Genomic DNA, 13986 nt, shown 5'->3' with positions numbered 1-13986 from the left:
TCTTTTCCTACCGATGGTTGATCCTTCTTATTAGCTTCGTAATAAGCTACGAAATTTCTGTTTTTATAGCTTTTAGCCACTCATCTCGCCAGGAATATGGGGCAGCAGATCCTGGATTTACAATGAGAAGAAAGATGGAACATCTACGGGAAGAACGAGAGCAAATACGACAACTTCGCAATGTAAGTCAGATTGATCTTTCAGATCTGCTTTGTAGAAATAGGTTTAACTTGCAAAATTAACAATGTATGTGGGTTTTATTTTCAATGCTCTTTAAAATTTTGGATTATATAATAATTAGTAATATAAATAAATAACATTTAGGTAGAATATCTGTAATTTATACCCATTTACTTTTTAAATTAAATTTATTGGAGTGACATTGGTTAATAAAATCAATAACTGTCAAGTGTATAATTCAATAATATGTTATATGTGCATCACATTGTATGTTCACTACTTAAAGTTAAATTTCCTTTTGTCACCATATATTTCACCCCTTTCCCCTTATCTACCTTCCCTTTCCCTCTGGTAATCACTAAACTGTTGTCTGTGTCTATAAGTCTGTGTTTGTTTGTCATATTCGTTTGTTGCTTTCAGTTTTGTATTACACATATGAGTGAAATCATATGGTTCTCAGCTTTTTTTATCTGACTTATTTCGCTTAGCATGATAATATCAAGATTTATCCATGTTGTTGCAAATGGCAGTTTTTCATCTTTTCTTATGGCTGAGTAATATTCCATTGTATATATGTACCACAGTTTCTTCATCCAGTCATCTATCGAAGGACACTTCAGTTGTTTCCATGTCCTGGCCACCGTGATAATGCTGCTATGAACATCGGGGTACATATATCTTTACGGATAAATGTTTTCAAATTTGGGGGGTAAATACCCAGAAGAGGGATTGCTGGGTCATATGGTAAATCAATTCTTAGTTTTTGAGGAACCTTATACTGTTTTCCATAGTGGCTGTACCGATTTATATTCCCACCAGCAGGGTACGAGGGTTCCTTTTTCTGCACAACCTCTCCAGCACTTGTTATTACTTGTCCTGTTGATGATAGCCATTCTAACACGTGTGAGGTAGTATCTCATTGTATACCCATTTCTTTATAGAATCTCGAATCCAGGTTAAAAGTAATTTTGCCTGATGACATTGGAGCTGCACTGATGGATGGGGTTATTCTTTGTCATTTAGCCAATCATATAAGGCCACGCTCTGTAGCTAGTATTCATGTGCCATCACCAGCAGTGGTAAGTTTTGTCTGTAATTTGTTAGTTCTCTAAAGGAAGATAGAGACTTTTGAAACTATTTTTAAATAATAGTTTCAATAAATTTATTGAATTCAATAAATTCAATTTTCAGTCTTGATTTCTTAACAAATATTCTTGAAAGTATACCTTTCTTTTTTCTTATAGCCGAAACTGAGCATGGCAAAATGTCGAAGAAATGTAGAAAATTTTCTTGATGCTTGTAAAAAGTTGGGTGTCTCGCAGGTAATTGTTATTTTTCCAACCAAATGATCATTCAAATATTAATTTATTACATGCACACTGGGGTTCTTACTCTTCACAATAAGAATGAATAATGCTTTTTGAATGTGAAAATGAATACCTTCCATTGGTTTCTTCTACTGAGTTCCAGCTTTAACTGTACCGGCTCTCTAATGAATATTTTTAAGCTGCTTTTAAAATAATTTATGAAACAGCTACATATATGAAAAATTTACTCATCATACACATTGAAAAAACATAACAGTGGCCATATTACAACTTGATTTTGATGTCATTGCTACTCATTTTCCTGCTGGAAGATGTTTGGACTCCTTTGCACAGTAAATTCATGGACACAGATTTTGGAAGATTTACATTCAAAGTGAATAGCATGTTAAACTTGGGTAGTGAGCACACAATGCAATATATGGATGATGTATTATAAAACTGTGCACATGAAACCTGTATAATCTTATTAACCAATAAATTTATTAAAATTAAAAAAATAAACTTTATTTAAATTGTCAAATTGGAAACCTTAGTAACATATTATGACAATATCTCACTAGGTAAACTTTGTCTGAAATTTGTAGGAATTGCCTTGAGTTTCATGTAATAGTTCCAGTACTACAAAATTAACAATTAAAACTATATTTTAAATGTATAATAAAAATGAATAATTAAACATTAGTTTTTGGAAAACGTTATAAGCCTAACATCACTCTGACTTTTGAGAGAATATGACATTGTTAGCAGATCACAATTTAGTTGTACTTTTAAAATTCTAATTTAATTTTTAAAATTTTTCATTGAGAAATAATTGACATATAACATTGTGTAAGTTTAAGGTGTATAGTGTGTTGATTTGATACACTTATATAATGAGATGAGAGCTTGTTAAGCTCTCTTTATCAGCAGTGTCATAATCTGGTCTACATATTCCACTTGAACGTCTTTCCTCAACTGAATAAATATAATTTATACAGAGAGAACCCACTGAATTGTTGTGTATATTGGAAACTATATTCCGTTCTCTGATTATCTCTTTTCTATGCTTAACATGTATTAAAAGTTTTATTCTTAACGATTTTTATGTTCTTCATTTTTGGTACTCTTAATCTCTTACTCAGAAAACAGAAAAATTAGGAAGGTTTTTTTTTCTAGTTATTATAGTATTTTTTTCTTATTTTGCCATTTTTATTTTAAGAGTTTTTTTGGGGGGTGTCAATAAACATTTATTGAATGAATGTATGTTTTACATATGAGGAAACTGAAGCACAGAGTAGCTAAGAAACTTGTCCAAGGTCACACCTTTAGTAAACAGTGGAGTCATGCTATGAATCCAGGTGGTCTAACTGCAGAACCTAACCTCTAACTTGGGTACTCTATTTCTACTTTTTTTACATGAAAGTAAAAACAGTCTAGCATACTCCAGATACCTTCTTAATATAATGGGCAAGTAGGTTAAATAAGAAAATCTTAACAAAAATTATTCTACTTAACATTCTCTTGTCTTCTCTCTTCAGCTTGTTCTAGAAGCCAGGTTAGTGTTCTAGCCATCCTCACCATAAGGGAGGGCTGTGTAGGAACTAGTCATCAACTCCCATTTTCTAAACTAGCTACTGGAAGTGAGGGAAGAATTTTATTTTTAGCTTAAATTTTTCCCCCTGACTTGGAAATGATGATATTTAGTCGGGGGGTAACCTCCACAGCTGAGGTATCTCTCCTGATTTTTAACCACCACACCATGGGTGTGGAACCTGCCCATTTAGCATTTCTGCCCCTCCTACCAGTCTTCACATGGCTGCTTCTTTATTTCCTTAGTTATAGGACTTCTGTCCAGCTTGTCTTAAAGAAGTTCTCAGTGATGGTTGTTCTGTAGTTTAGTTGCAATTTTGATGTAGTCATTGGAGGAGGCAAGCACAGAGTTTACCTATTCCACCATCTTGACCAGAAGTCCGACTGGTTGGTTTTGTTATTGTTGAGTTTGAGGTTTCTTTATAAATTATGGACAAAGTCTTTTATCAAATGTGTGATTTCAAATATTGTATCCCAGTATTTGGCTTGTCTTGTCATTCTCATTGTAGCATCTTTCAAAAAGCAGACGTTTTTAATTTTTGAAGTAAAATTGATAATTTCTAAAATTGATTGTGCTTTTGGTTTCGAACCAAAGAAATCTTTGCATATGTCAAAGTCACAAAGATTTTCTCCTGTGTTATTTTTAGAAGTTTTATAATCTTAGGTTTTACATTTAGGTCTATGCTAAAATTTCATTTAATTTTTGCATATGTTGAAAGGTGTGGATTGAATTTTTTTTTCAGTCTGGGATTAGACACACACATTGAAGTCTAGAATCTTAGAAAATTTTTATTATCCCCAGAAAGGAACTTCTTATAAATTTAGCAGTTTCTCCCTTGTTCTCTCTCTATGGATTTGCATATTATGGACATTACATATGTGGTCTTTCATGTCTGGTTTCTTTCATTTAGCATAACATTTCCAAGATTTATTCCTGTTGTAGCATAAAGCAATACTTCATTTATTTTTATGGATGAATAATATTATATTGTATGGATATACCACATTATTTTTTACACTTTTCTGTTGTTGGACATTTGGGCTTTTCCAACTCATTGTTTATTATCAGCAATGTTGCTATGAACATTAATGAACAAGTTTTGTTTGAACATTTGTTTCAATTCTTTTGGTTATATACCTAGGAGTAAAATTGCTAGGTTATATAGTAATTCTGATTATCTTTTTGAGGAACTGATTTTTTGAGGAATTGATTTTCCAATTTACATTCCCACCAGCAATGTAAGAGGGTTCTAATTTTTCCACATCTTCACCAACATTGATTGTTGTCAACCATTTTGATTCTAGCCATTATAGTGGTTGGTATCTCATTGTGGTTTTGACTTGCATTTCCCTGATGTTGGCTACTGATGTTGGGTATCTTTTTGTGTGTTTATTGACTATTTTCATATGGTTTTTTGAAGAGATATCTTTTCAGATTCTGTGCCCATTTGGTATTTAGTTTATTTGCCTTTTTATTATATCTAGGTATAAGTCCCTTATGAGAAAATGAGTTGCAAATGCTAACTTTTGTTTTTTCATAGATGACTTGTATCAGGTTGAGGAAATTCATTTTTATTCCTAGTTTGCTGAGAGTTCTTCCAGGAATGGATGTTGAATTTTGTCAAATACTTTTTCTACACATACTGAAATAACTTTTTTTTTTCTTTCATAGTATCGTGAATTACATTGGTTGATTTTCAGTTGTTAACTTAAACCTGGATTCCTGAGATAAACCCCACTTAGTCATGATGGATTTTGTTGTTGTTGTTTTTGTTGTTTTTATGTTATTGGACTCAATTTGCCAATATTTTGCTTAGACTTTCTGTATCTATGTTCAAAGGGATACAGATTTTTAGTTTTCTTTTGATGTCTTTGCCTGGCTTTGGTGTCAAGGTAATGTTGACCTAATGGAATATGTTAGGAAGTATTCCTCACTATTTACTTTTCTTGAAGATTTTGTGTAAAATTGATATTATTTTTTAAAAGAATATTTAGTCAGATTCATTAATGAACCCATCTGGGCCAGGGGTTTTCTTTGCAGGAAGGTTTTTAACTGCAATTTCAATTGTTTAAGTAGGTATAGAGTTATTCTGATTTTTAATTTCTTCTTGCTTGAGCTTAGTATACTGTATCTTTCAAAGAATTTATCTATTTCATCTAGTTTGTTAAACTTATTGTTATAAAGTTATTTATAATTTTATTTGTAGAATCTCTTGTGATGTTAATTTTTGTATTTCTGATGTTGGTAATTCGTGTATTTTCTCTTTTTTTTTCCTGATTAACCTAGCTAGAAGTTTACAGATTTTTAAAGAACTTCTCAATGAACTAACATTTGGTTTCATTGACTTTTTTCTATTTAAAAAAAATTTTAGTTTATCGTTTTCCTCTCTCATTTTTATTATTTCCTTCTTTCTGGTTGCCATTGGTTTAGTTTGCTCTTTTTCTAGTTTCTAAGGTGAGAGCTGAGGTCATTGATTTGAAAACTTTTATCTTTTCTAATATATACTCAGGTGGTTATTTGAATAAATAAACAAAATTTGAGGAGGGCAACTAATGTTGTAGTGAAAACGGAGATAGAAAGATAGTTTTTGAGAACTCTTGATAAATGGGACATTATCAATAGTATTTGATGAATGGGTTATTGGAGTAAGGAAGAAAGAGGACTATTATGATTTCTAGGTTTATATTGAGAGAGATTGAACAATGTATTACTGGCTGAGGTATAGAATATAAAAGGACAAGTTAAGTGAGGAAGTAGTTCTGTTGTGGACATATTGAATTTGATATGCCTGGTGGGCATCCATTTGGCTATGTCATATTTACATTTGTATCAGGAGCTCAATAGAGAAATCTTGGCAGGAAATACATTTTTGAAAATCAACAGGATGAAGGATATAGTTGTTACTACTTGGGAATAGGGGTCCAGTATTACCAAGCCTTCCAATGTTTTTGCTTTTTTTAAAAAAATCTTATGTTTCTAGATTTGTAACACACTGTGTGAGCCAACTAAACATAGTTATTGACCTGTAGATGGGGCCAAGAGATGGTGTGTTTACCACCTGCTGCATCCATTACTAGGTTGTTTTCCCGAGGTGAATGGTGTCCCAACTGAAGCAGTGGACTGCATTGTTTTTTCAAAAATAGCTACCAAACTTATTTGGTGTTGTGACTATGCATTCAAACCTTCAGTTAACCTTTGCGGTTTTGAAAAGGCTTTGGGAATACCAAAGAAAAGATACAGTGTAAAAAGAGAAGAAGGTGAAGCTAGAACCCTTGGAAACATTAGGATGTTAGAAGAAGATCCATGAAGGCTAATAAAACCTAATGCAAAATTGTCTCTAAACCTCTTTCTCATAGAGTTGTGAAGATCAGATGACACATGTGATGTACTTAGAAGAGAAGGTAGTTGTTATTTATCAAATTTTAGACTAATAGAACTAAGAAGCAACACAACATCCCTAGAAATTTGAGGGAAGAACCCTTAAGAAAAGTACCGAAGTGCTACTTATATCAGAGACCATGGAATTACAGAACTGGTAGAAAGAACCAGAGTGGGCAATTGTGTACATTACTGAACAGCTTACAAAGTACTTCCACGTACAGACTGTACTATTTATTTCTCACACAGTTCTATCTTTAGTATGAAGAAACTAAGTTACAGGGAATTTTAGTACTCCATATTAGGTGGCCCTTAGATATCCTGGCTGGAAATGTAGTGCTCTTTCTATTCTAGCATGAGAGCTTAGGAAACATCTAGCATAATCATCTCACTTTAAAATATTTGTTTAGGTAGATCATATCAAACTCAGATCAAAACACAGCCCATAAAATATAATCCCATGCCATAAAAGTCTACTGAATCAGACATTTTAGAATTAGAATTTAATTAGAATTGTGTGCTTTTTGCTTGACATTTTACAGAAAGCTTTTTTTAAAAAAATCCAATTCTGATTTATTTAAGCTTTACTATGCTATTAAAAAAAATGTTCAACTATTATTTCTTTTGTTTTTCAGGAAAGACTCTGTTTGCCTCATCATATTTTAGAAGAAAGAGGTCTCGTGAAAGTTGGTGTCACAGTTCAAGCTCTTCTTGAATTACCTGCAACCAAGGCATCTCAGCTATCTACAGCTTGATATAACATTTAAAAATCATAAGTATATAGTTTCATTTATTTGAAGTGATTTCAAATATCTCAAATTTGTGAATAAGAATGTCTAATCAAAAATAATTTTATTAGATCAAGTCTTAGGTTTAAAAAATTATGTTAAAATTAGGTTAAATTAAATTTTGAATAGCCCAAATTTCCTATGGTGGAAAACTAGATTACCTTAATAAGAGTTTTTGATAAATTCAAATTCTCTTTTCAGCTGATAATCTTGATTATTTTTGAAAAATGAAATTGCTACTAAATTTAAAATGTGGTTTCAATTTAATAATTACATTAGATTTAATTTTTTAATAGCATACTAGTAAACATCTGGATAAGGTAATCTTTTTTTTTTACCAATTTAAAACAATTCTATATTTGAGTTATTTAATATACTTCTAGTTTATACACAATTTCTTTAATCTTTGGTCTTAGTTTTCTAGGAAAAAATTGAGTAGAAGTATAGAACTCTGGCTTTATATTAAATTCTTTTAGTATAGGTTAGTGCCAAAAAATTTTCAGTTGTACTGTAGATTGTTTACATGTGAAGTGCCTGTGTAACTGATGACTCTTATATAATCTTAAGCATTTTCGCAATTTCTTTTTATGTATTAATGGAATCAATGAAACTTTAAAATATTTTAGTAGATTTTGTAAAGTCATTAACATGTGAGGATTTAAATGTGCCTCACATTATGATACTCGTGGTTTTTTATTTAGTCCATTGCAGTTTTCCTTAAATTGGTTATTTCATGTTGTCAGAAAACAATGTTGATATGCTTAATTTATGCTATTTAATTTTGCAAAACTTAATCATCTTTTAAAATGTATTATCTGAAGAGTATTTTATTTCTGTATTGAAAACATTACACAAAGCAGTAAGGTTTTTGAAAACTAACAAAGTACTAATTATCAAGGATATTTTGATAAAACTGCCAAAGTTTGGGTTTATGTCTTGACTTTCAAGAACATTACATCTGTGTGCTGCCTTTAGTTACATTCAAATTCAGAGAGCAACAATTGAGGAATAGGTTTTTATTTGACATTTGGCCACTTGTGTATCCTGTAAATGTTATGATCCTCAAGTAATATGATGTTAAATTAAACACAGACCATTTTATAAATATTTTCATAAATATACTATGTTACATAAAGTCCTTGTTTAATTTATAGATGAGTAAATTTATGTTGGTAGTAGTGCAGGTATTTTTTCAGAAACATTACTGTAATGAATAACTTGGTTTCCTATAGAAGAACCTTAGTATAAATTACTTTTGTACTCGCCAAGCAAGTATCATATCTTAAATATTTGATTATTTGCACTTGGTACCTCTTAATATGGATGCAACTTATTAAAATGTTGGCCTGGATATTTCAAAGGGTATATATAAAAGGTAAAAACTAATGCGCCAAGTAGTTTAGTAAGGGCCGATTTAGAAACTTTACTTATTTTGATCAGTTGGTATAAAGCCATATAATTAAAATTTGGTTTTAGAAAAAAGATGTGTTATTTACATCCCCCAGGATTCAAATTGGAGCTTTTAAAGAATTAAATGTTCTTATGACTATACAGTTTAAAAATTAAATCATTCCTAGTTTATTACTTTAAATATTTGAACTAGTTAGTTACTATTTTTTAGTTGGATCTATTAAAAAAAACACAAACCTCATTCACATAATTTCCCTAGTGAAAACAGGGGTAATAAAAGTAAGAAATAGCAAATAAATACTTTGTTAGTTTTTATTATAGAAATTCGATAATGTTAAAAACATCGTGAACATTTGAAACTACAGCGATCATTCATATTGTTTTCATAGTTATCCTGCTATAGGATTCCTTTTATTATTCAATCTAGATTTGAATTATAAGTATTTTTCTGTTTTATGTCATTGAAGTTTTAGTGAAATTATAGGTCATTTTCTTACTGCATTTCACATACTTGTCAATTAATTATTACTTTAAAGAGAAAATACATCAGAACTTCACTAGCATTTTTTTACTACAAATCAAAATTCTATTTAGGGTGGGTCTATCTGAAGTCCATGTCAAGGCAGTTTATTTACTATAGGCCAAAAGGCAACATCATCCCTAAGGCAGTTTCACAGCATAGTCCCCCAAGGACGAATTATATCAAGGCACTGATGTATTTCTTTAATTAGTTTCTAAATAATTGTAACCTTTACTCTACATGGTTTTTATGGTTATTATACATTTACTTCATCAGTTATTGAACTAAGAATGATTATCATTATTTGAATTGGTTACATGATTTGAAGAGGGTTAAATAATCAAACTAAAATATTTTAGTAGGCCCTAAGAAGTACAGTAGATAGCTACTCTGCTAAATTTTATTACTACATGGCACAAGAAAGAAGTGATGATGGATATATTAGAATTGAAATAAAGAGTGAAAATGCATTGCCATTTGTGTAATAATTATCTTTACAGAATACTAGTTTATTGTCTTTTTTAACTGAATTTTTTGAAGAATGCAGAAATGTTTGTATTGGGATCTATCATGATTGATTTTCTGATGTATTTAAAAATAAATGGAACACTAAATGTATATTACCGATGCAAACTGTGGATAAAATTGAATGAAAACATTAAAGTCTGAGATTTCTTTTTCCTCCCTCTATAACTCTTCTCTCAACATTACAGCATGCATTTTTTTTGTAGCTATTTGATAGCTTGTATCTATGTTCTCTAGTATGGAAATATAGACTTTGAGAGGATATTCAAAGTAAGTTGTTTAAGAGTTCAGATTCTTTTACATCGTGTTATTTTCAATATGAATGCTTTCTTTAAAAGACAATAACTAACTCCCTAGGATATCTTCACAAATAATGTCACCTTTATTTGAGAGAGACTCTTTATGTAATATAAATGCCAGGTAAACATTTACATAAAATGAAAGTAGGATGGATCAAATTGCAACTATTCTATTTCCTTTTATTATTAAGTTTAGGTACACAGTAAAATGGTTAGACATTTATATAGTTCATAAACGATCTCGATTGCTCTTTCGCTCCTCTGCCTCACCACCTAGCCAGTACATTATTGCTCACTGCATTCCCTATACCATGTTCCACATCCCTGTGACCATCTATCAACCACTAATTTGTACTTCTTTAACCCTTCACCCCTTTCTCCCAGCACCCAAATCTCCCTCCTCTCTGGCCATTACCTGATTGTCCTTTACATTTATGGGTCTGTTTTCAATTAGTTTGTTCTTTTTGTTCCTTAGTTTCTGCATATAAGTAAAATCATATGGTATTTATCTTTCTCTTTCTGACTTATTTTACTCAATATAACAACCTCTAGGTTTATCCATGTCATTGCAAATAGGAGGATTGCATTTTTTAATGGCTGAGTAATATTCCATTGTATATGTGAACCATAACTTCTTTATTCAGTCATCTGTTGATGAGTGTTTAGACTGCTTGCATATCTTGGCTATTATAAATTGTGCTGCCATGAACATAGGGGTACAAAGATCTTTATGAATTATTGTTTCTGTTCTTTGGCTAAATAAACAGATGTGCAATTGCTGGGTCAAAAGGTATAAATCCATTTTCAATTTTTTGAGAAACATCCAGACTGTTTTCCATAGTGGCTGTACCAATTTGTATCCCCACAAACAAATTTCTATAATAAAAACTAACAAAGTATTTATTTGCTATTTCTTACCTTTTCTCCATATCCTTGCCAACACCTGTTGTTCTTTAATTTATTGATGATAGCCATTCTGACAGGTGTGAGGTGATATCACTTTGTGGTTTTCATTTGCATTTCTCTGATGATTAGTGACTTTGAGCATCTTTTCATATAATAACTATTGGCCATCTGTATTTCCTCTATGGAGAAAAATCTATCCAGGTCTTTGGCCCACTTTTTAAATGGATTGTTTTTTTTTCTGTCGTTGAGTTGTATGAGTTCTTTATATATTTTAGATATTAACCTCTTATCAGATGTCTCATAAGAAAATATCTTCTCCTATTTAGTAGGTTGACTTTTTGTTTTGTTGATGGTTTCCTTGGAAGTGCAAAAACTTTTCAGTTTCATGTAGTCCCATTTGTTTATTTTTTCTTTCGTTTCTCTTGCCTAAGGAGATTTGTCCAAAAATAAATTACTAGTAGCATATCAAAGAGATTACTGTTTACTTCTAGCAGTTTTATATGGCTTTGAGTTTTACATTTAAGTCTTTACTTCATTTTGACTCTATTCTTGTACATGGTATAAGAAAGTGGTCCAGTTTCTTTTTCTTTTTTTGAATTTATCTGTCCAATTTTCTCAATGCTATTTATTGAAGACACTGTCTTTACCCCATTGTATATTCTTGCCTTGTTTGTCATATATTAAGTGAGCATTTAGGCATGGATTTATTTCTGGGCTGTCTATTCTGTTCCACCGATCAATGTATCTGTTTTTATGCCAATACCATGCTGTTCTAATTACTGTAGCCTTGTGGTATAGTTCGATATCAGCTATTATGATACCTCCAACTTTGTTCTTCTTTCTCGAGATTGCTGTGTCTATTCAGGATCTTTTATGGTTCCATATAAATTTCAGGATTATTTGTTCTAGCTCTCCGAAAAATGCCACTGTTATTTTGATAGGGATTGCATTGAATATATATATTGTTTTGAGTAGTATGGCCATTTAATGATGTTGATTTTCCTACCCATGCACAGATTGTTCCTACCCATGAACAAGGTTATGTCTCCATTTATTTGTATCATCTTCAATTTCTTTTTTCTTAATTAAGTTTATTGTGGTAACATTGATTAATACAATTATATAATTTTCAGGTATACATTATAATTTGACATCTTTGTATTCTATTGTGTGTTTACCACCCAAAGGCCAGTTTCCTTTAGCTACAATATATTTGATCCGCTTTACCCACTTCGACCTCCCCTTCCCCCCCCCCATATTTGAACCCCTTTAACCATCTAACTACCCCCTCCTCCCCCACCTCCTACCCTCTAGTAACCACTAGTCTATAGTCCATGTTTATGCATCTGTTAGTTTGCCATGTTCATTTGTTGCTTTTAGGTTTATATCCCACATATAAGTGATATCATGTGATTTTCAACTTTTTCTGTTTGCCATATTTAGCTTAGCATGATTATTATGAGGTCCATCCATGTCGTCGCAAATGGCAGCTTTTTATCTCTTCTTATGACTGAGGAATATTCCATTGTATATATGTACCACAGCTTCTTTAGCCCATTATCTATTGTAGGACACTTCGGTTGCTTCCATGTCATGACCACCATGAATAATGCTGCTATGAACGTCGGTGTGCAAATATCTTTTTGGATACGGGTTTTCCAGTTTTGGGGGTAAATACCCAGTAGAGAGATTGCTGGATCATATGGTAGATCAATTCTTAGTTTTTTGAGGCACCTTCGTACTGTTTTCCATAGTGGTTATATAAATTTGCAGTCCCACCAGTAGTTATTACTTGTCCTGTTGATTATAGCTGTTCTAATAGGTGTGAGATGATATCTCATTGTGGTTTTGATTTGCATTTCCCTAATAGCTAGCATGTTGAGCATCTTTTTATATGTTTGTAGGCAATTTGTATGTCCTCTAAGGAGAAGTGTCTGTTCATGTCCTCTGCCCATTTTTTGGTTGGATCATTGGCTTTTTTGTTGTTATTGAGTTATATGAGTTCTTTGTATATTTTGGATTTTAGGCCTTTATTGGCGGTGTTGCTTCTAAATATATGTTTCCATTTGGATGGTTGTCTCTTTACCGTGCTGAAGGTTTCTTTTGCTGAGTGGAAGCTTTTTAGTTTGATGTAGTTTCATTCATTTATTTTACCTTTTACTTCCCTTGCTTTTTAGGTCCAATTCATAAAATCCTCTTTAAGTCCAAGGCCCTTGAGTTTAGTTCCTATGTTTTCCTCTGTGCATTTTATTTTTTCAGGTCTTATATTCAGATCTTGAATCCATTTTGAGTTAATTTTGGTGTGTGGTGATAGACGACAGTCTAGTTTCACTCTTTTGTAGGTGGCTTTCCAGTTTTCCCAGCACCATTTACTGAAGAGACTTTCCTTTCTCCACTGTATCTTTTTTGGCTTTTTTGTCAAAAATGATTTGCCCATATAAATATGGGTTTCCTTCTGGACTCTCAATTCTGTTCCACTGGTCTGTGTATCTGTTTTTTCTGCTAATATCATGCCATTTTGATTAGTGTTTCTTTGTAGTATAATTTGAAGTCATGCAAAGTGTTGCCTCCAGTCTCATCCTTTTTTCTCAGGATGGCTTTAGCAGTTGGGGGTCTTTCGTGCTTCCTTATAAATCTGACGATTTTTTCTTCTCTTTCTTTAAAGAAATATCAATGGGATTTTGATGGGGATTGCATTAAATCTGTATAATGCTTTAGGTAGTATGGTCATTTTAACTATGTTGATTCTTCCAATTCAAGAACATGGAATATCTCTCCATGTCTTTGTGTCTTCCTCAATTTCTTTTATTGGGGTCTTGTAGTTTTCATTATATAGGTCCTTCACATGTTTTGTGAAATTTATTCCTAGGTATTTTATTCTTTTGTTGCTATTGCAAAAGAAATTATTTTTTCTATGTCTTTTTCTGACACTTCATTATTAAAGTATAGGAATGCTATGGATTTTTGAACATTGTTTGTATCCAGAGACTTTACTGTATTTGCTTCTTGTTTCTAGTAGTGTTCTTGTGGAGTCTTTAGGGTTTTCTATATAGAGAATCATGTCATCCACAAAGAGTGACAG

General features: G+C 31.8%; 1 protein-coding gene across 8 annotated transcripts in view; it reads left to right on the top strand.

Moving 5' to 3' along the window:
* The window catches only part of LRCH2 (leucine rich repeats and calponin homology domain containing 2), a 100837-nt gene extending 90962 nt beyond the window's left edge, over window positions 1–9875 (top strand). For 5 of the 8 annotated variants that reach the window (XM_016132214.2, XM_036226941.1, XM_036226939.1 and 2 more), the window contains 4 exons: window positions 70–182; window positions 1122–1259; window positions 1425–1502; window positions 7092–9875. In XM_016132214.2, the coding sequence (XP_015987700.2) occupies window positions 70–182; window positions 1122–1259; window positions 1425–1502; window positions 7092–7211 (449 nt within the window). In that variant the 3' untranslated portion in view covers window positions 7212–9875. The remainder of the gene's footprint in view (window positions 1–69; window positions 183–1121; window positions 1260–1424; window positions 1503–7091) is intronic. The other 3 variants (XM_036226940.1, XM_036226937.1, XM_016132213.2) reach the window with 2 other exon arrangements.
* Window positions 9876–13986: the final 4111 nt, after the last annotated feature.

This window comes from Rousettus aegyptiacus, unplaced genomic scaffold (genome assembly GCF_014176215.1).
Source record: "Rousettus aegyptiacus isolate mRouAeg1 unplaced genomic scaffold, mRouAeg1.p scaffold_m13_p_9, whole genome shotgun sequence".
Lineage (NCBI taxonomy): Eukaryota > Metazoa > Chordata > Mammalia > Chiroptera > Pteropodidae > Rousettus > Rousettus aegyptiacus.
The sequence above is the reverse complement of the archived record's forward strand: the minus strand, read 5'-3'. Positions and strand labels throughout refer to the sequence as shown.